Source organism: Triplophysa rosa, linkage group LG10, assembly GCF_024868665.1.
Source record: "Triplophysa rosa linkage group LG10, Trosa_1v2, whole genome shotgun sequence".
NCBI classification, from domain to species: Eukaryota; Metazoa; Chordata; class Actinopteri; order Cypriniformes; family Nemacheilidae; genus Triplophysa; species Triplophysa rosa.
Window position 1 is genome coordinate 25111868 of NC_079899.1, and position 22872 is coordinate 25134739.

At 39.7% G+C, this 22872-nt stretch overlaps 2 protein-coding genes across 3 annotated transcripts in view; both read right to left on the minus strand.

Moving 5' to 3' along the window:
* Positions 1-848: 848 nt before the first annotated feature.
* Positions 849-15591, minus strand: hivep2b (HIVEP zinc finger 2b). Of its 2 annotated transcripts, none has more exons than XM_057344123.1 (8): positions 15149-15591; positions 9708-9799; positions 5455-9603; positions 5231-5373; positions 4965-5140; positions 4802-4897; positions 3939-4603; positions 849-3403 (listed from the first exon to the last, which is right to left on the minus strand). In XM_057344123.1, exons 3-8 carry the CDS (start codon positions 9343-9345, stop codon positions 2981-2983), a joined length of 5394 nt encoding a protein of 1797 aa, XP_057200106.1. In that variant the 5' UTR covers positions 9346-9603; positions 9708-9799; positions 15149-15591; the 3' UTR covers positions 849-2980. The 2 variants fall into 2 exon arrangements, with proteins under 2 accessions (XP_057200106.1, XP_057200105.1); XM_057344122.1 differs by lacking the exon at positions 15149-15591 and adding an exon at positions 11194-13192.
* A 2728-nt stretch (positions 15592-18319) lies between these two features.
* fuca2 (alpha-L-fucosidase 2) overlaps positions 18320-22872 on the minus strand; it is a 7847-nt gene continuing 3294 nt past the window's right edge. The window contains exons 3-7 of the mRNA XM_057344821.1: positions 21418-21757; positions 21059-21269; positions 19708-19898; positions 19470-19578; positions 18320-19081 (exon numbers count right to left, since the gene is read on the minus strand). Of these exons, the coding sequence (XP_057200804.1) occupies positions 18944-19081; positions 19470-19578; positions 19708-19898; positions 21059-21269; positions 21418-21757 (989 nt within the window). The 3' untranslated portion in view covers positions 18320-18943. The remainder of the gene's footprint in view (positions 19082-19469; positions 19579-19707; positions 19899-21058; positions 21270-21417; positions 21758-22872) is intronic.

Genomic DNA, 22872 nt, shown 5'->3' on the forward strand with positions numbered 1-22872 from the left:
ATAATAAACTTTACAATATAGCAATATTTTGCACAATAATAAGTTTGCCGATTGGACTTTTCAGTTGTTTTCTAAGAGTACTGACTGTTGTTGTTGTCCTGGACTTCTCTGTATTATATGTTGTACATTTGTAGATGTGTTTTACTTCCTTCATGACCTCACATGTCTAAGATGGTACCAAAATAATTTATTTCTATTGCATTTTTAAAATGTGATTCTTAAGCATCTGTATATAAAAATAGCATTTTTGTTCTAAATATAAAAATTTAGAACAACATTTTTTATTTTTAATAAAAATTATTTTATTAAAAATAATTCAGTGGCTTAGTAAATATCACAAAAATAAACAGCTATATTAACTTAATAAAATCTTTTTAAATAATTTAAGTGTTTTTTTTTAGTGGGACATATTAAACAATTGATTGAAAATCCAACAGCTAATTTCTCAAAAATATACATAATTATTTATGATTATTTAATGAAAAGAAATAAGTTTTTAATTCACAAATTATATATTTAATACACTTAATCTTGTTTAAAATTCTAATAGAAATATTTGAGTTGCTCGGATCTCCTTAATTTTTTTCCTTACATTTATTTAATTTAAACAGTATATTTAATTAATTTCATATCTTTAAAATGTACTCAAAATGTAATTTTTTAGTGTAAATTGTTTCACCAAAAAGATTGAGTAAATCAAACTTAAACTTTAACTATGAGTGTATGTATACACTAAATCAAAGCTTATAAATTATATATTAAAATTAAACACTATTCTTTGTTTTTATTATTATTATTTTAGTTTGAGGTAAGAACGTCGTCAACAAGTATTTATAATAGAACTTTAATATCATATTTTCTAAAGGACATCTTTTAATCAGAATAAAACAATTAAATGATAAATCAGCTGCCTTTGTGGGCAAAAACAAAACATATCGATAAAACATTTTAAATAACACAATTACTAAAATACCTCAAAGTCTTAAATATGTAATACTGTAAACATGACATGAAAGTTCATTCAGTATAAAGTCAGTTTCACTACTACTTCACCATTTCAGTGTTTGTAACTCCCAGACTTTAAAATAAATACCAAGAAGTGAAATGGAGCTTTGCGCTAACACTTCACAAATGGGTTCAATATGTTAACATATGCACTGGATTTCATGAACAAAACATTTCTACAACATTTATTAATCTTATAAGTATACAATTGTTTATTGTTAGTTCATTCAAGTTTATATTGCATTGGTGAACATACAGTACACCCTTTTTACTTTAAAAATGTTTTAATATGTAAAAATAGCCAAGATTAATAGATGCTGTAAAAGTATTGTTCAATGCCATTTCATGTTAAATATTCCATAAACTAATGTTAACATACACGACCTTATTATGAAGTGTCACCAGCTTCAATTGCTACTTCACATATCAATATGTTTAACATGAGATAGCACTCATACCTCCTTTAAAGAAATTGAATATGACTTAGTTTCATACATTCAAACAGTCTAATATTCACCATCAACCCAAAAAAGCAAAAAAAATCCTTCAGATCATTTACATTTGTATGCTTCAACACTCCTCAAAGCAATTACAGTACATGATAGCAGTCATACGTCTACATGTGCACGTGTGCACACACATAATTGACTAAACACTGGAATGTTGTGCCATATAATAAATTCAATTAAAAATCCTCGTCTAAAACGCTTCAACATAGCTCCGATATTGATGACATGGCATTCAGTCTATCAACTTGCTAGAAAGTGCTTCAGTTAGTCATCTTAACGCATAATACTTACTACTTAGAATATACTATGATATCATACGCAGATCTAGGCCTACATTATAAATTGCTTCTAATGGCATTTTGTTACATACTGTAAGTGCCGAAAACCCTAAAGATTAAAGAAACGAGGTATGGTACATTTAGAAAAATACTATACGGTGAAGACGTTTTCAACAAAAGGGTCGTTAAAAGATTGATAATATTTTTGAAAGCATGTTACGTAATTAAGTTCAAAAGGTGCCAGCGATAATATACAACAGCAAAGGCAACATTATAGGACAGCTGAATGCGATATGCAAACTTTAGCATACGTAATAAGTGCAATCTTTAAAGCAACCACAACACCTCATAATAGTTTAACTTTACAACCATCACAAGTAAGTGCAGAAATGACCGCCTCTCATCGAGCAATACGCAGACGTGTTCTTAAAAGGCACAAAGCAAAGGTCGATGAAGACGATTCCTGTAAGAATGGCAACATTTTGTTACTCAATGTCCTGCAGGAAAACATTGATCTCTCTCTTGCATGTGTTATGTACATGCATCTTATTCAATTAATATTAACAGCTGAGATTATTACGAGAGGCTGAAAGAACGTAGTTTGCGAGTTGCTGTGCATATTCTGCGCATTATTTGATTCTACAGCACAAAAACTCCATAGAATCGTGGTCAGACTGTGAAACAGGAATACATGAATGCAAATGCTTCGGGCTATAAACACAATGTCTTGCATTTTAAAATGCATTCCCGTTCATCTAAATGTATTTACAGCACCTGGCAGCAGGGAATTTGAGCACTCGATGATTGCCTACTGTAAGACCGCAATTCATAATGACACCCAAGTATGCATTCCCGCAAGGGGTTACGGTATCCTACAGGTCCACAACTGGTGGATTAATCATTAATCATGATGAGGCAACGGTTTAAAGAGATCGTTTGTCGATATGTTCATAGTAAATTACCTGAATAACACATCCGGTTTCATGGCACAGACATTTAAAGGTACAGTAACTCTGAAGGGAGGTTGGTTGCCAGCAGAACGATGCAGTTCATACAGTCAGTTTATTCAACATTACTGCACTCGCAATGGGTCGACCAAGCATTCCATCCACGTTTGCATACTTGATGTTTCCGGCCTAAGCTTGAATTCAGTTTCGCTTCTGAATGTGTCCGTACAATGCTAACACATCAACTTTTAGGAGTTTGATCGGTAACATCTTCAGATGTTATTCTGAGAGACGCGATAGCTTTCGCACAGATGGAGACGCTCTCTTCCTTTTTATCGTCTTTGTTAGGAAGGCTAGCGTGAGGCTCTCCGCGGCTGGCTGATCCAGGATCAGGGACGGGGGCTGAGGTGCGGCCGGAACTAGCCCTTTCTAATATGTTCCCTTGTGGGGGTGATGGGAGGGAATTTCTTTCCCCAGCAGCACCGGGTGTTGATGATGTGGAGGGCATCCTTAACCCTCCAATAGGGATCATTGGAACAGGTGTTGGCACCGGTCCTTGGGAGTGCAAAGGTAAATGACTGAGGATGTCTGGCTGCAGGGTGGTGGAGGGATTTTTTCGGCCGCATAGGCCTACAGGAACATACAGAGGAGAATCTTCTCGATCCTAAATGAAGAACATGGATTATTGTGCTGTTAGTATCAAAGCAATGGAATTTTCACACCTTGTCTTGTTTAACAAGATTTCAAATAAAAACACTGTGATACATGAAACATACTGCAAAGATCCAAACACTGCTTTTTTCAAAAATATGTTCTAGGAACGTTTCGCTAACATTCCCATAAGTTATAAAAACGTGATTTCTGAATGTGTTTTAAACATCGTTAACAAAGTGAAAACGATGTTGTAAAACCAACTTTTTGTTTCAAGATTGATAAAAATGCACAAAACATTTGAGAACTTTGAAACAACTTTCAACAACATGTTGTCTCAAGAAAGTTGTGAGAATGTTCCCTGTTAGCAGGGTTTGGACAGATACAAAACAGGTCAATTTTTCATCATTTTTGACTTGTTAAAACATTCAGTTGTGAGTTGATCTATGGTGGTTGTTCTATCTAGTTAGATTATTTAAAAAATGGAACCATTTCTGTTCCAACCCCTAAAGAAACCTGCAAATTCATAAGCTTAAAGCAATGCATACCGTTCCCATATCTGAGAGCACTCCAACGGCTGGTCTATGGGGTGTAGTTTGAAATCTCACACTCCTTCCCTGATCCACATGGGCCCTGTACTGGTAAGAGCCCCTGCGTGGAGACGCGGCCATGAGAACCCCTTTATTTCGACCCAGCGGAGACTGCGCTCGCTGCCCATTTGGCTCAGAACCTGCAGGTCTTACAGGCAAGAGCTGCCGAAGAGGTGAGAAATCCCCTCTGATGCTCAGATCTCTTCTTGGAGAAACAGCTCTCAGGGGAGACGAGTCCCGGCTTGACAACATGTACCTCTGGCGAGGTGAGTCCCAACAAGGTGACAGCAGCTGAGGTGGACAGAGCTCAGAATAAGGGCTTGACTGCTCCAAAGTGAGATCATCTTCAAAACCTGGTAAGGAAACTTCAAGCTGTTCCTTCGGTGGATTGCGACTCGTGTTGGGATGTTTAGTGGCACGGCTGGATGAAAATGGCTTGTTGACTGCATAGGGCTGAGGACTTGTGCTTCTGGACAGCGTTTTTGGTGTAGAATCACCATCGCATTCATCGTCTTCCTCATCGTCCAGCTCATCACCATCCTCATCCGAGTCCTCCACATCTGAAAACTGATGTTTAATGGTTGTGTCCACTGGCCTGGTACCTAAGGACTTCTGGACGTCATCTACACAAGCGGCGAGAACAGAAAATGAGATTAGCAGAATTAGATACAGCGGAGAAAAGTTTGGGGAATCTAGTTTTTTAAAACAGGCTATTAAAATTAAAAACCAAAGAAAAGTTTTGGGTCAACAGCAGCAAGTGAGCTATTTATAAAAAAAATAAGTTGAGCTGCCAATGATTGCAAACAATATACCAATCCTACCTGCATCTTCTGTATTGTCGATGGCAGTGGGTGAAACTCCCAGTTCGAGACATTTTTTCATGTGAGACTTTGACTTCATATGCTTGGTGAGATTCCCTAAAACAAGTTGGATGTTACTTTTCAGACTCATAGCTCTTGATAAAATGGCTGTACCAAAACCAACCTTTCGTTTTAAAGGCGAAATTGCAGCATTTGCAGACATAAGGTCTGACATCTGTGTGAGTTCGGATGTGTTTCTTGAGCATGCTCGGCTTCTTACAACGAATGCCACACTCTTCACAAATATACTTTCCCCTGCCACGGCCCCTCACGTACACGTAGTCCTCATTAGACTTATATCTGACAGAGATAAACAAATAACGCAACACTTTTATTAGCATGCTTTACTACACTCACCAGTCAACATAATTATCACAAACACGTTCATACCCTCCTTCAAAAATCTTTACACGAGTCGGTTCTGGTTGACGTGCAGATGACGCAACGTCCTCTCGTAAGGATTTGCACCTCTGGCCAATGTCTCTTAATCTTACATCATGCTTCATCTCTTCATCGTTGCATTCCAGAGTTACCTGCAAATTCAAAACAGACACAATGTAAACAAAAAAGTCAGTCAGAATCAAATCCTCAAGTACCCGCTCCTGTTTACGTACCTGTTCCTGTTTTGGTCTCCATGGGGTGGAGGTTACAAGTAATCCGGGTTGATACATGGTAGCGATTGTATAAACAATGTTTTGTCTCCCCTGTTTAGATCGGAGAAGAGCAAGGACCATCCCCGTGCTAAGACTGGGCGGATTGGGGTTATGGCATCTCACTAACCAAGAGGCGTACTCTGAGAACTGTGCAGCTGTTTGGGTGCTGTTCGGTTTGGTGGAATTAAGATGGCACCAGCTCACACAAGTAGTGGTATGAAGACCAGGAAACTTGGGGGAAAGTAAAGCACCAGTGATCTCAGTATGAGTAGGTGTTGGTTTGCATTCCATCATAGGAGCATTTTGAGCAAAACTGGCAGGAGATTGTAATTTTAGATTGTGGTATGAATCTAGGTTAACCTCATCCATATCTACCTCCTCGCTGAGTTTCCGTGGCTTCTGGGTAATTGCTGATTGAAACCCTTCCTTGGGACGATCTTTCTCACCTTCGAGATTTCCTAACTCCACAGCACTGAGCTCTTTAACAATCTGGCCATAAATGTTCTCATCTTTAACTCGTTTTTGCTGCTTTGCTTCAATGAAAAGCTCAATGCTGCTTGCGGGAGAAAGCATGCGCTTGTTTGCTCCACCACTAGGGGCCTCTGTAGTTGAGATGGTTTTGGAAGTTAATGATAAAGGTATGCCTGTATTAAGCTTTGCTGGTGATGCCTGCGGGCTGCACAATCGTCCCCTACCTTGCCCTGACATTTGAGACTGTTCGCATCCTGTATTATTGCGAGGCATGACGGTGGTGAAACTCTCACTGATGGATTTCTTGTGTTCTACACATGAGACGGGATTTTGCGTTTGAGAATCCAGAATGTGAGATATACTAGTGTACGTTATGCTTCCATAGGATGGCACCTGCATCTGAATTCTGACGGGAACTAGTAAACTAGACATCCTTTGACTGGCTAATGCTTGTTGAGCGTGAGAAAGCACTGCTATTGTGGACAAAACATTGCCCAAGCTTCTTGAACAATCTTCTTGGGGGTTCCTTAAGCTGATATAAGTTTCATCTGCCTGGAAACCCTCAGGTTCCTTTTTGATTTGATGCGTTACGCTATCAATGTCCTGAATGTGGCAAACATTGGTTTGACTGTAATGCTTCTCAGATGAAGTTTGCACTGGGCCAACTGGTTTGTGTTGTTGAAATCGGGAGCCAGAAAATCTAATTCTTTCAATTGTTGATGTTTGTCTCCTGTTAACTTCATCTGAAAATGTGACATCTTTTGTCACATCTACATTTAAAGATTTGTCCTGCACCACATCTGGTTCGCCACTTAAAGATGCCTGTCTAACTAAGAAGCCCCTTCTACATTCTTTAACATCCTCCTGCCTACATGTAGATGATGGAGACAGACTGCCATAGTCAAATGACTTGCTTCTAAATTCAGAAACATCTGCGGGTAAGTTATAGGGTGCCTGCTCCGACGCAGAGCGTCGCATTTCTCTGTGACGACTCTGCGAAATTGCTGGAACCGATAAGAACTCTAATGGCTTATTATACTCATCTGAATTGCTCTGAGATGCAACATTAAGGATCTCCTCTCTGTCAAGCGACTGCGAGAAGCTTGAGCTGTAGGACAAATTGCTATCTTGACTCGGACTCCTGGAGAGACTTGTGCAAGCGGATTCAAAACTTGATTCACCTGAAGAACATTCCATCTCTGCTAATCGCAGGCGTTTCTTTTTGGGTGGTAGTTTTTCCACTGGAAACTGTGAAAGTGTCTCGCTCCTTTGTGGCCATTGGAACTCTTCGGTGTGCTTTTCTCGTTGCTTAACGCACGCTTGATCTGGAACCTTTTCCGGTCTGTCAGGTTCCACGGTTACTCTAATCTCAGGCACTTGGATACTGGACTGAGATGACGGTTGCTTTATAATGTGAGGTTTCTGGTTTACACTGCTACCCCATTTCCAATCTATTCTTTCCGAGCTGCGATTTGTGTCATTTCTGAAACCCTCTACGCTATGCTCTGTAAATTTACAAATAGCAATTTTGTCTGAGGTATGTGATCTAATATCTGTTGGTTTTTCTGAGATGTTTGACCAGTTTAATTTATTTGTATGCTGAATTACAGAGATAACATTGCAGCCAGCTCTTCTCTCAGTCTCAGAGTGGGCAGTCTCTAAACCACTTTCCTTGGTTTCAGATACATGAAAGTCTTCTTCCTCTATGACACTTTTGTCTTTTCGTCTTTTTCTTGTGGATGCTTCTGACAACTGGCTTTGAGAGGCCGTGCACATCTCTGCTTCTTGATAGTTTTCAGCTGCCATTTTTGAATCTTCCACATTGTGTATTTTTAACTCTGATTTCAGGCTACAAGCCAGGTGAGCGTTACAGTCTGATTCTGCATGTCCCTCATTAGCAGAGTGTTCAAACGCACCTTGACGCATGAGTCTTCTTATACCCACTGCTCCCCGGTAAGTGACATCCCCACCAGACATTCTTTCATCAAATGAATTACTGCTTTTTAGTCCTTGTGGTGCGTTCAGATTTGAATTAGTTGAAGTTGGAAGAGAGTTACTGCGTAAGAACATGGTACTCTCTAATGGCGTTTCCAGAAGATCCGAGCTATACGTATCAGGAATTTGACATTCTTGGTAATCTTCCTCTTGGAAAGACTCAGAATCAAATTTTAGCGAACGGACCAGATCTTTCTTGCTCTGGCGTATGCAGGATTCTGCGTCGCCAAGCTTCATGCTTTTGTTTAGTTTAATCATAAAACTTGACGTGGCTTCATTTATGTCCATCATGCAGGTCTGTACGGTGATGGATTGCTTCGGCCTGGTGGTCGGTCTGTAACATTTCCCAAACATGATTTCTTGATATGACTTGGCACTTGAGCTTGACGGGTTGAACTGTTGTTCGGCACTCTCAGAACGTGAGAAGTATCCAGAATCGGTGCTACCTTTACTGTAGGAACTGGGCAGGGAAAGAGAATGTTCAGAGTCTTGACTTTTCTTCTCTGACAGCCTGAGTGCCAGTCTTTGCTTGATGGTGGAAAACTCCACCATCTTGTCCACCTGAGCTATCGCAGGTGGCGCCATCATTTCTCGAAACTGCCATAAAGTCACTTTTCCCAATGTAGTTTCCCCTTTGAGTGAACTTGGGGTGGAAAGCATGACGTCTTCTTTTTTTGCTAGTTTTTCACCCTTTTCTTGAATGAAACTCTCTGTGTCTTTGACATGGGTCGTTGTAACCAAGGACGACTCCTCCACAGCCTCTTCATCAGTATCGGTACTCTGCTCGGCATCCGAATGCATCTCACCCGCCACGACCGCCGACTCTTCATCCACATGCTCGCTGTCTTGTTCTGAATATGGAACCATTCCTGCTTTCACTGCATGTGTGTGAGATTTTCTGTGTTTGTACAGGTTGCTCTTGGTTTTAAACGAGAATCCACATGGAATACACGGATATGGACGTTCACCCGTATGAGAACGGATGTGTTTCTTCAATACACTGGGTTTGGCACAGGCTCTTCCACAATACTGGCATACATACTTTCCGGTCTTTGCAGATTTCTGCTCTTTTTTGTGCAGACCCTCTGACAGCTGAAGATCATACTCTGATAGTTTGTTTGGGATAGAACAAGTCTTTCTTCTTAGACGAATGTGACACTGTTCTCTAGATTTTGAGGTATTTTCTGAAGCGAGGGCCTCGGAGTCCATACCAGGAGATGGACTTACATCTGCTGTCCGAGTTTGCTCTGCCACTTTTATTTTGTCCTCCGAGCCTGAGGATTGGCCTCTTTGGGTCATCTCAAATGACAAGTCTTTTTTGTCATCTTTGAAACTGCTCATCTGCTCGGAGCGCTTTGAGTTACCTGAGGTTTTTGTGGCCTCCATGGTAAAGATGTCTCTTTTATAACAGTTGCTACATGGCTCTAAGTTTGGTCAGAACTAGAATCATCTTGACTCAATGAAAGTTTGTTTTATCTTTGTCTTAATCCTTTAAACAATTATCTGTGATTGTAGTCCAATGGTCAGCCCAACAACAGGTGGAGTAATCTTTTCCACATGCTTAAAAGCACGGTTCAGTCCAGTTGTTTAAAAATGTTCTTCATCTCTATGTAGATTTAAGACTGGCCACCACATCCAAGTCATCTGCAGAAAAAAAGAAAAATGTTCTCAAATGTTTAAACTATAGAAAATAATGGTGGGACAATTATTCACCAGACAACAAAAATACAAAAGGCCTATAAACTCACCCTGAACGGAGTGGCGTGTTTATGAAGGCAAACTGCCAGCGCCATCTCTATGTCTGTCTGAAGGTTGTGATGGATGTAAAGGCCGTCACGAACTGTAAGGTCAGGAAACCTTCTGTTAGAGATTTAACCAAAACTACACCAAAGCATAACAAACACAGGACTTCTCAAGTGAGGGTGGAAGACAATAAAATCTGTATAACAAAATCAATCATTTCACACTCTGGAGATCATGTGGTGTCTTTAGCATGAAACCCAAAGCATACACAAATTAAACAAAATAAATAAATAAAAAGTGCTGCAATTGGGCGACAATTTTCATTACAATTATTGGTAATGTCAAAACATGAACAGATTATAAAACAATACTATTACATCTAAATGGATTAGTTTACCCAAATATGAAAATTCTCTCATAATTTACTCGTCCTCATGCCATTCCAGATGTACTGTATAAGACTTTCCTCCTTTCTTCTGCTCAACACAAACCAATAATTTTATATTAAAATGACACTATCTCATAGTCATAACTCACAATAGTGAAGCTCTACAAAGCACATGAATGCATATGCAGATCTGAGCGCTAAATTCAAATATGACGGCAAGTTGCTAATTTCAAAACTCAGTGGTTCTTGTGTCTCATGACGAATCACACATTTGACAACGAGGGTGAGTAAATTATGAGATCATTTTTTATTTTGGGATGAACTACTTTAAACCACCAAAAAACTTGAATTAAAGGGTGTGTCCAAATATAATTCACATCGTAACATCTGAATGAGTGTAATGAGGTTACGTAAGGTTAGCAGGTTCAGGCCTCTGAGCTTAACTTAATTAGGACAAACTTCAAACTCTGCAAGCCAACAGAGAAGAAAGACCAAGATCTGCTTATAAAACCTTTATCGAGCCTTCATGCGGGCTGCAATGAAATCAAATCAGTTCTCAACAGAACTGAATGAACGTTGACCCAATAAATTACGATAATGGCGAACGAACCTGCCAGAGACTTCATGCATCCTTATAAACTGGGTTGACTGGTGAAATGTGTCGCTACCGTCACAGTATTCTCTTTTCAGACATGAATGAAGTGATGGGTGATGGATTTAATAATGAAATTGAAAGTAATGCACAGTAGCGCCAAAGGTTGACCTTGTATCATAACCTTCATACGCACACACACACACACACATCTGCATCTACACCTCCACACCACATTAACAACCAATGAAACATGTTATAGCCAATGGTGGGAAAATAGAAACGCCATTACGTCATATATCACCCCACCTCCACCACCACCCGGCATGCCTGTGACATGCCCGGCAAAGCATCTCGATACAGCGTTATCTTCACCTTGAACCTGCATGTGCAAACCGTCCACACATGATCTTACAGATATTCTTACAGAAGATCTTAACGCTGATCGCCCAGGGTCTGACAAGTCACCTGCTTCTGATTCCCCGTAACATGCAACACTGTCATTACAAACCTGCGGTCCACAGTCCAGTATCTCCAGTCAAAAGCAGATGTTCTCATAATTCCTGCATCCGGCGTTGCAGCGCATCACCTTCAAAAAGGCCGAATGTGGCGAAAATACAACCCAGCAGTCCTCCATGTCTTGCTCAATGAGAGTACGTTAGATCTACTGATGCTAGCGACTCGCCACAGAAAATACCTCACTGAGATGCGTATCCAGGAACAAAAATAGAAAAGGGGCCCTCTGAAGGGTTACGCAACGGCCCACACAGGAGGCCACTTTGTCATCAGCGTGAAAGAGAACTCGGAGACTGCCTGTAAAAACATCTTGCAGGGGGTAGAATTAAACCTTTTGTATGCATTTTTGATTGAAATGACAGACAGCTTCACCGAATGACATAATCCCCGCACAGCTCATGAAGTGATGTCATTGAAAAGGAAAGATGTATTAATCCCCACAACCACCTGCTGGTAGGGAACGCCCAATTTCTACGATCCAATCAAATCCAGAGGAATGAAATCAAGCTCCGCCTCTTCTCGTTGGATGCTGGGAAATTTTGCAGATTTGGAAAATGAGACAAATGAGACATTTTGAAGCGTACGATATTTTACAGTAAACGAAAAGAAGTTCAGTTCAGGATGGTCGGATGGCCTGTACCCTTGACCATTCAACACAATACAATTTGCACAGCTAAAAATATTTGACATGTAGTGACCAGCATCTTACGTTACATTGGGGGAAGACAACTGCGTCCAGTGTTGATGAGGCGGAGAACATGACACGGTGTCGTCATTACAGTCTATGCAGTAGCATTCCATACTTTGGACATTATAAACGCTAAGTTACTATAGCTAATACACAAACCCAAAACATGTTTCATGCAACACTCGTCGTGTTGTCTGCAAGCTCTCAATCCTAAAGGGGGCGTTATAGTTGACACAAGCTTCTTCATCAAGCAACTGTACGTTAGATAAATCAAACATTCTTGTTATGTGTTTTACGCCATCTCAACAATGCAAATGAATGGCCAGCATAAACATGACAATCGTTTCTCAGGTTTATGACAGACACATAAGAGCCTGTTAGGGCACGCTGACAGGCGCAGACTTGAAAATACACGCTGGAATCCTTACGGCTATATATATCGTTCTCGGGTCACTGCGGCGTTCTGTATCCAGCGTTACGTACGGTCCTGGAAGGAAGGATTTTTCACGAGCCCTAAAGGTTAAGCTTCTCCTCTCTCTATAAATACGACGGTCTGTCCCAGCGGGTTTTCCATACCGCCGCTCGGCTTTTCCACCGTCTAAGACGCAAGAATCTGCTGACCGGCAGAAATTCTCAACACATTTGCATGCGATTCGATAGCGCGCAGAACTTTTTTTAGCGCCGTGACAGAACGATGCATTACAGTGCTCTGTGAAAGCAAATAAAAGTGTTTTCCAGGAAACATTAACTGAAGATTCAAACCAGCAAGACGTGACATAGAAACGATAGAACAATGTTATTTAAGAGCACTAACACAACACTACCTGCACTACGATCAGAACTGGAACATTATATCAGAATCTATACTATCAAGCTGTTTATAATCATCAAGACAACTTGCGGGCACATTACTGAAGTTGGTAAAGGGATAGTTCAACCAAAAATAAATGTTCTGTCATCCTTTGGTCATCCTCATGTCATGCTAAAACTGAAGATATTTTGAGAATATCTCAGACTTCTCAGTGGAAGTCAATGGGGTTCAGTGTTGTTTGCTGATCAATGTTCTTCAAAATATTATCTTTTGTGTTCACAACACAAAGGTTTAATAGCTGCACTGAAAGTGTGCCATATGCAAATGGCCTTCATCTCCAAATGATACTGTAAATATCTTTCGCGCCGCATGTGCTGTAGAGAAACGAGAAGCGTACCCATGGCAACCGAGCGACTGTATTCTGCTGCGTTTCACATTCTTTCTCTCTTCCAGGGTTCACATAAGTGGTTATTCAAAAGGCCGACAAGCATCCTCAAGTCACTCCCTCGCAACACCCCCCCACCCCGACATCACATGCTCTAATAGCTCCTAATTCACAAGAGCACATCATATAATCATCAGTCAGTAAATTCATTTTCAGCGTTTTTTTAAGTAACCTAAAAATGTACTGCATGTGATAAGATCGAAATGATCTAAACGCTCAACATGTATTCTTCCTCGTGTCATACCGAACCGGACTCTTTGGACGTCAGTGGAACACAAAAGAAGATATTTTGAGAAATGTCTTCTTTTGTGTTTTGAAGAAAGTCATACAGGTGTGGAATGACACGAGGATGAGCAAATGATGGAAGAATTTTCGTTTTTAAGGCTGAGTTCATAAGCAACTCCTAAAAGGAAAAAGTGAAAACTCATTATTGGTCACCCGTTCATTCTAAACCCAGACTACAAAACTGTCACCATTTTATATTTGAGAGCTACGATAGAAGATAAGCGTTATTGATTTGTATAATTCTCCCTCTTTGTTCACAGACAAATTTTGAAAGGCTTTCAGTTTTAGGGGAACTTTTCTTTTAATCCTCACAATATTTCCCAGAATAAAAAAAGAGTCAAGAGCTTCAGTTTCATAATTTGCCTTGAGGATTTTTATTTTTAGCTTGAACATTGTTCTGTAATCACCATGGCAACACACAAGCACTATACTTCACAGTGAAACCCAACCTTTACGAGGTGTCAATTCCAGTTAAGTTAGCAAACCATTGTATTATGGGCTGTCTGCGTACTAGAGATAGAATGAATGCATGTTCAAACGTGTCCCTACAGGCTCTGTCTGGCACAGATGGAAGAGAGCGGTCAGCTGATATGCTTTGTTTTAAATGGACAATGTTTGTAACGATTATCTACAGTGGCTGATGGATGATACAGCTCCGTATATGCTGTAAATAACGCCATTTATAATGATGAACACAAAACTGCAGAATTTTAACATTTGTCTCAGATGATATTCAATCCAAATTTTTGATGCATGTGCATTTCTTGCAATATGTTTAAAATGGATGTGTTTCTCATGCATTCATTCATCTTTTGATTCAGAATTCCCTAAGTCAGCAAAGGCAGGGGTTCTGGCATGTATGAACATTTGTATTTTTACATCCGCTTTGTGCTGTAACAACCCTACTGACAATTACTTTTTACAGTTAAAAGTGATCATGAAAAATATCTATTATACAATGTTTCTAATATATCTAAATACAATGTTTTATGTTTTATTTCCTATACTGTTTTTATCATGTCTGTATTCAATTCAATATTATTTTATTTACTTAGCGCTTTTCACAATTTTCATTTTTGTAAAGCAGCTTTCACGTTATGACTTGAAAAAAATAATAGTAACAATTGCAAGTTTTTCTCCAAAGTACATTGATGAAACTAAAATACTATGCTGGATTGTTAGAAACTTTTAATTGTTTAATTGAAGTATAACATTTAATTGAAGTATATTATTTTAAATATGATCAGTACTGGAATTTTAAAATCGCAATATAACAGAACAATTTGCAACACCATAAAATTAAAAATAAATTAAATGTTAAAGTTATAGGCATTACTGCTAAAATGTTTTCTGTAAAGCTGCTTTTAAACAATCCAAAATTATTAAAAGGCCTATAGAAATAAATATGAATTGAACTGAAATGAACAGATTTTTAAGTAAATAAAAAGAGCACTATTTGTCAACAAAACCCTTGGTCATTTTTTGGAGAGAGAGAGAGAATATGAATACTCACAATTAAAATGTGTGTCTAAATTTATGAAAGAAAGCCACACATACTTTTAACACATCACGTTGCAGCCAAAACCAAAAACCTTAAAAAGGCCAATATGTCCTACATCCTATCAGCATGGAGACTTCACTTCTTTCGAAATTTCATTATTTTATAATATCTTAGTCACACCGTAAACTAGATTGTAAACAACAATCAAAAACACTCTCACCTTGTCAGATGAGATGCCGTTGCAGTCAGGTTAAACAAGACAAATGTCTCATCCTCAGCGTTTGTGTGACTGCCAAGAGTCCTGTTTTACACCGAGCGCTCTCTGTTAGTTTCTGCCACAATACTCGTACTCACTCGAGCAGTGGGAAGTAAATGGAAAATGATCATGTTTCTTGGCATAAACCCTTGCGTGTTGATTGGCTGAGGGAGGCCGGAGAAGACGTCCATCACCGTGACAACACTCTGCTGGCAATGACTGAGGCTGGAGGGGAATATACAGGGACAGAAATAGATTTCTGCTCACACCGGAGCGCCACGATCCCGGCACACAGATAGGGAGGGAAAGCCGGAGGGAATCTGCTCTGGAAGATGAACACAGACACAAGGCACCAAGGACATTCGCTAAGAATATCACACCTGAGGCCGCCGTACTCATTTGCTCTGTAATGTTTAGAGACCCTGTTGAAAAAAACAGCATATGCTGGGTTAGGTATGTTTTGATGCTGGTTTAAGCTGGTCAGTGCTGGTTTAAGATGGTAATGTGCTGGTCCTTAGCTGGTCATGTGCTGGTTCCTCACCAGCTTAAACCAGCTCAGGACCAGCTCAAACCATCACATGACCAGCTAAGGACCAGCACAAGACCAGCTTAAACCATCACATGACCAGCTTAAACCAGCACATGACCAGCTCAAACCATCACATGACCAGCTTAAACCAGCACATGACCAGCTCAAACCATCACATGACCAGCTAAGGACCAGCTTAAACCAGCACATGACCAGCTCAAACCAGCACATGAACAGCTAAGGACCAGCACAAGACCAGCTTAAACCAGCAAAGCGCCATCTTAAACCAGCACAAACCAGCATCAAAACATACCTAACCCAGCATATGCTGTTTTTTTCAACAGGGGAAACATTAGTGACTGGCGTGGGGATTTATTTATTGCACAATATACCGTAGAATTATATTTTTCTTTACGTTAGTAAGAAAACTTGAACCCCAATGTTGTTCCACAGTGTTGAGGGTGGTTGTTAGGGTGTTGCTAGGGGTAACTGGCCCAGGGCAGAGCCGTTGAATATGTGGCTCACGTGGTACATGGAGCCCTCAATACTTCCAAACAAATCCGTACATTCAACCTATTTAAATTGATTTTAGCGGGACAGGTAACAGCCACTGTATCTGCACACATTTTGCTCAATATTCGTGTACACTGATTACTACGTTGACATCATTTATAGCAGCATTTTATCTTGGGAGTAATATGAATATAAGATCAGTCTTTGTGTTTAATTTACATTTTTTATTTCAACCGCCAACTCGTTAAAATGTAAAAACATGCAGTTTTTTCACCATCTGTACAGCAACTGCGATGGGAGACGCTGAAATGAACGGTCTTCAGCGCAATGTTTGGAACCATCGGACGCTCCGTGACGCGAGTTACTTCCGCATTCCATTCTTCCTAGGGAGGTCTATGCGAGTGTCATAACTCTAGTATTCAACGGCTCAGGCCCAGAGAAAAACATCCATATAAACAAATGCAGAATAAAAAATATTACAATTTTTATACAGAAGAGCTGTGGGAACGCGTGAAAATCGGCGCATCTTCTGGCTCGGTTAGCTGTTAAGTGCCGGGTCACGTGACCTGCCAGTGGCAGCTCCTGCCAGCCAGCTGAAGATTGAACCCCCACTCGGGAAAAAGGTGTTTTTCTGGTCTCGAGACCCCTCCTTCAAAGCAAGTCAATAGGAACCCTTAAAGCCAATCACACCTCCCCTGCCTTAATAAATTCGTTAAGGTGTGAATTTTTACATTATTACAGAAAAATGCAACAATTGAGCCCCGTCCCTAAACTTGAGCATCACTGTCACGAAAGGAGATCAAAATGCACAAATGAGTTTGTATGAAACTCGTAAAAATTGCTATGAAATTATGTCAACACAAACGGTGTGGGAGGAGTTACATCCCAACGTTTACTTATTTACTTATTATTAATAATAATTAAGAACTGTGAGGATGTCTCCTCTAGTGTTCCAATGATGAAACACACCTAAACCTGAAAGTTTGGGCATTTGAATCACAGATATCATGGTGCAAATCTGACCCATTTTATTTAATGTTTTTTTCCTGATTTTATTGAACGGTCACCATCCATGAGCAATCCGGTTTAAAGGGCAAGTAAAAAACACCGCAAGTGTTAAGCCAAACCACAAACCGACTAGAATGTGAAAGCCTAAACTCATCTATTCCAAACCGGTGCCATCATTTTCTCAAGTGCACAAGAACGCAAGATGAAGTCCCCTCACAGACCTCCTCATTCTGTCGTAGTATACGTAATGGAAGATTGGCCCTGAAACCCCGAAGGTCTTTGCGCTCCATGTGCCAGCGGACTCGCCAGATCATGAGCTCAGCCATCTCACCACACAAACATCTGCAAAAACATCCAAACAGGGAGAATAATTGATCGTGAAATCAATTGGAACTGGAATTTCACACACAGGAGAAAGAGATTTTAACCCGGCAGAGTGAGTTAAAGAGACGGCGATGTTAATAAAGAGCGCAGAACTATTCTTGGCAGCGGTGCCCTGAATACCTCAGATAGGGAGTTTCTGATATGGGAGCAGCGGGCACGTGTGTCTGAATACAGCATGTGACGCTCTCCGATTCCAAAGACGTGCACGAGCAGAGGATTGTGGGTAGTTTAGATACAAACACATGCTGTTCTATTTAAATGTCTGTTCGATGAGTCACATTTAGACAACAGAATGCATTTTAAGTTATTATGCAAAAACAACTTTGAGAAAGTCATTGGAAAGTTAATTTATTCAAAAATGTGTCCGTGTTGGGCAGCTTGACGTGCCACAGTATTTACTTTTTAAGAAGATCTGCCAATGAATAGTAGACGAATCTAACTTTTAAACAATTCTTCGCCTTCCGAAAAAAATGAGAAACTATTAGTCTACCACTTGATAGTAGTGTTGAAGGCATTCAGTTGCTTTCCAGGGGCAAAACATGATAGTAGCATGATATATTATATGATAACAATTTTACTCACCTTGTCGATGATCTAAAACTTAACGGGAGAACAGACACTGTAATGCTAATAAAACCATTTCACACATCTGTTTATTCACGTGCTCAAAACCTCAAACAAAGATTTATCATCAACAAACACCAAGTTCACATTTTTTATTATAGTGCATTTTTAAGGCTGCCAAGATAAAGTATTTTACCAGTGCTTTGTATAAAATCACCAAATGAACCAATATGAATAAAGAAGAACAGTTGCAGAATTTTTTTTTTTTTAAGAATCGAAATGCTAAATCAAAAACACGGCACTTCCAGGACTGTAGGATTCCACTGCGGCAAAAACATTTAAAGTTTGTGGTTTTTTGATTAAAAAATGTTTTTATTATGTTATCATGGTTTCATTGTGTTCATTAGTGTCACTTAATCAAAACAACCCAACAGCAGTTTGATTGATATTACTTGGAGTGCACAATAACGAAACATGATTTTTGAACATAAAAAAACAGTTTTTTCAAATAAACGCCTCAAATTCAGATACACATTAAAAAAATCAAATAAATGCTAGATAAAACAATTACAAAATTCATTTATTTGGTACAGTACTAGAAAACAACCCCTACGGTACTGAAAAAAAGCCATTTTCTGAATATAAACCTGACTGAAAATGACCACATGAAAATAAAACTAGAATATGAAAGAAGATATTGTGTCCTAATCAAAATCCATTTATTCCTGAAGAAAAGAGCTGACTGTATTGTTGTTTATTGACTACGCTGCACCAGTCAGTCGTAAAGTCCAGGCCCAGGAGCACGGCATCTGATCGGGGGTCAGCTGAGGAAGATACACCTTCAGTCCGGTCGGGTTGACAGAATCCCACGTCAGGGGTTTATAACCAAGCAGCATCACCTGGTTTTGAAATTGGACAAAGATTTGAAAGAAGGTGAACATGTGTTTCTACAGTTAAGCTTCACCCCATTGGTTACTGACACTCATTCTGACAAGCTTTACAAAACGACCAAAAGATGTGTGTATAACACAATATTTTCAGTAAAATGAGTAAAGAGGTAAAAATGTAATCAACATTACTTCTAATGTACTGGAAAGAAGTGTGACGAGCACTTTCTGATGTTTAAAAAAAACTGACATTTCTCTGTGTTACCATTATAAAATTAAGCTTTCATACAAAACACACATGACTTCCATGAGCTTATCTTACAATACGGGGGCTTCTAAGGGTGGGGCTTAGCGAAGAGAATCAATAACAATTTCGTTTTCCTTCTACGAGATGCATTACCTGAGTCTTCGAGTGTGACACAATAGGGTCACTCAAAACAACATATCCACTATTTGGCCAGGAAAGAATAATGGCATAGACTGCATTCTCCTTGGGTCTCCATGTGTACCTGTTAGAACAAAACAATTTCAATTAAACACATCCAAAGGTGCAGAACATAAAACAATGAATTGCTTGTAAGCATTAAGCTAACAAGCAGGTTATTGTTTATAAAAATATAATTCATAAAGCAACGCACCAAACTCCAGGAGTGACGGTGTCATTTTGAACTCTCCATGCGGTGGTGTTGTATATGGCCTCTCCGTTCACCTTGAGCCACTGTCCCATCTGTCGCAGACGCTCCTCGAAGATGGGCACGATGCGGCCGTCGTGTGTGGGACCCACGTTCAACAGTAAATTCCCCCCACAAGATACGGTCTCAACAAGAGCCTGAGATGAAAACAAATGACACAAAATGTATTTGGATATATGCGGTGGCACGTCCAGAGCAACCTTGCTGAGAACTTTACTTTTCAGCGCCATCTGTGCAACAACTTCTGACCAACAGATCCGAAGGTGATTTATGATAAATTAATGTGGTCAAAATTCTTGAAGTGTCCTTGCGACATCACATTATATAGAAACATAGTGCACAACTACATACAAATTGCATAACTGTGTTAGACAACCACATTGTGTCCAAATACTTTCTGTTCTCATTTAAATAGGATATCTTCACTTAACAAACCTGTGCTTGTGCTTTGATAGTTTGTTTACATTTTCTTAATACATTATATTAAGAGTAACTTACAGCCACGGAAAAAATTAAGAGACCATTTCAGAGACCGTTTTTCTGATTTTAAAATTGACAATTTATAGTTATGTGTTCAGGTAAAATGCTCATTTTGTTTCATACTGTGAACTATCAACACTATTTTCCCAAATTTCAAAATAAAAATATGCTTTCTGTTTGCATTTATTTGCAGAAAGATAACAGAAAAGATGGTCTGTACTTTTTCAGATTCACTTTTAAGCAATACAACAGTCATATTTCTACATGTTCAACAACAACAACAACAACAAAAAATGCGATAAACTTGATTTTTCTCAAAAGTTTTCATGCGTCTTCGTGCTGTCAGTCTTTCACATTGCTGTTGGAAGACTTTACGTCACTCCTGAGGTTAGATTTTTGGAATTTCAACAAACACTGGACTGGAATGACCACAATACATCTAGAAATGACTAACTGAAATGAAAGTTTGTAATTGTCTCTTAATTTTTCAGCAGCTGTTGTAGGCTGTCCAGGTATTTTGTGGTCTCTGCTTAAATGTGCAAGGAGAAAAGTTGCTGAGCTCAAACTAAAGGCTATTGTTTATTAAAAAAAAAGGAACAAACCATTTATTATGTCCCACCACAACTACATGTTTCGCTAGGAAATACATCAACACTGAAAACAAAGAAAACTGAGCTCATCCAGACATGTCACAGGGTGAATAAAACAACCGTTACAGCGTTCATTTGTTTCCTCAAAACATCTCTGGATTCCTCATTTGCAAGTTACTTTGCATTCCAGTGTGTGTGCATGAATGTAAATGTAAAAATAAACTCACTCCGACCAGCTCCTCGGTGTTGAGATAATCGCTAAGTTTGGCTTCTCTCCTGTAACCCCATGACCTCTTGTCGATGGACAGGCAGTTCTCCCATTTGTGTTTCACCAGGTGTCCGGGGTTGTATCGATCGGTGCATGTGTAATATCCTCCATGTTTGCAGATGCTGCCGTAACCCCAGCGGTCGTTGGTCACTACAGTGTCGCGAACTGGGCTAAAAACACACAAGTGTAACTGCTGGGTTACATTGTGAAACTTTCACTTTTGACAGTTCTTGTTTGCGTTCGCTACGATTAGGTGACGATTTAGTAAACGCAAAGCAAATGATTATACAGATGCACGTATTACAGTTGTAGTCTTACCTCTCATTATAAAGCCATGCAAGGAACCCAGTGCTGTTCCAATAACCGTCGGGCGCGTCTCCATCCCCATCAGACCACAGCAATTCAGGTTTGTACTTGTTGATTATTTCATACAGTTCAGGCAAAGTCTTGGTTTTAGGGAACACGGTGGTGTTGAAGTGGTTGTCCGCATCTGCTCTGAACAGGGGATTAAACCACTCGAACAGGGAGTGGTAAAGTCCCAGATGCAAATCACTGTGTGTCCGCAGGGCAGTGGCGATGTCACCCACCAGATCTCGCTTGGGTCCAACATCCACTGCATTCCAGTTCCACGAGTACTTTGAGCCCCACATAGTAAAACCTGAGGAATTAAAAGACTTTGAAAACAACATGTTTAGGTGACAGACACCTATAAACACTCATTCCGATCAGGAACCAAATAACATCAACTGGCAACTTTGCTGTTTCCCGATGGTACACATTTCATTCATTTTTTTACATTTATATAGCACTTTTCAGGGTACTCAAAGCACTTTACATTGAAGGGGGGAATCTCCTCAACCACCACCAATGTGCAGCATCCACCTGGATGATGCGACGGCAGCCATATTGCACCAGAACGCCCACCACACACCAGCTTATTGGTGGAGAGGAGAAAGAGTTACGAAGCCAATTAGTACATATGGGGATGATTAGGAGGCCATGATGTATAGAGAAGAATTTGGCCAGGTTGCCGGGGTAGCACCCCTACTCTTATTCAGGATTTTTACTGAGCACAGAGAGTCAGGACCTCAGTTTAACGTCTCATACGGAGGACAGTGCTTTTTTACAGTATAGTGTCCCCATCACTATTATGGAAGCCCGTTTCCGCCAGGGTTGGGAATTTTTTTTTAGATTTTATAAGTCATTATTATGACTTACTGTAGTATTAGACATATGCCCGGTTAACCGAAAATATATATCACATGATTTATGCACAATTTGTAAGTGCAGTACGGGAAAATGCTGCTGCACCCGAAAGCCGGAGGGCGCTCTCGTGCAGAAACTTCAAATACGCACTGCAGAAGAAGACCGTAACACGAGTAGTTCTAGGAAATGCCTAAGGACATGTTTTCATCACTGATCCTCAAGCCTCCTCAGGTATATTCATGATAATAAAGTATATTTATAATGATCATGTTTGACGGGTGTTGCTTTTTTAAATGCACGTTATAAGCGACTCAAACTCGCATTGCTTTTAGATCGAGCAGCATTTCTACTGATCCCAGAGCCGTGCTTCACGGACAAGTTACGTATCAATAAAATAATCGATATTTTGCATTATCGCAGCCAGCTCGGTTTCAGCAGGATTTAGTGGTAACCGCGGTTAACCGGGCACATGTCTACTTAGTATCTCATAATAATGAGAAACTAAGTCGAAATTTCGACTTAGTAACTCATAATAATGACTTAGTATCTCATAATAATGACTTCGTA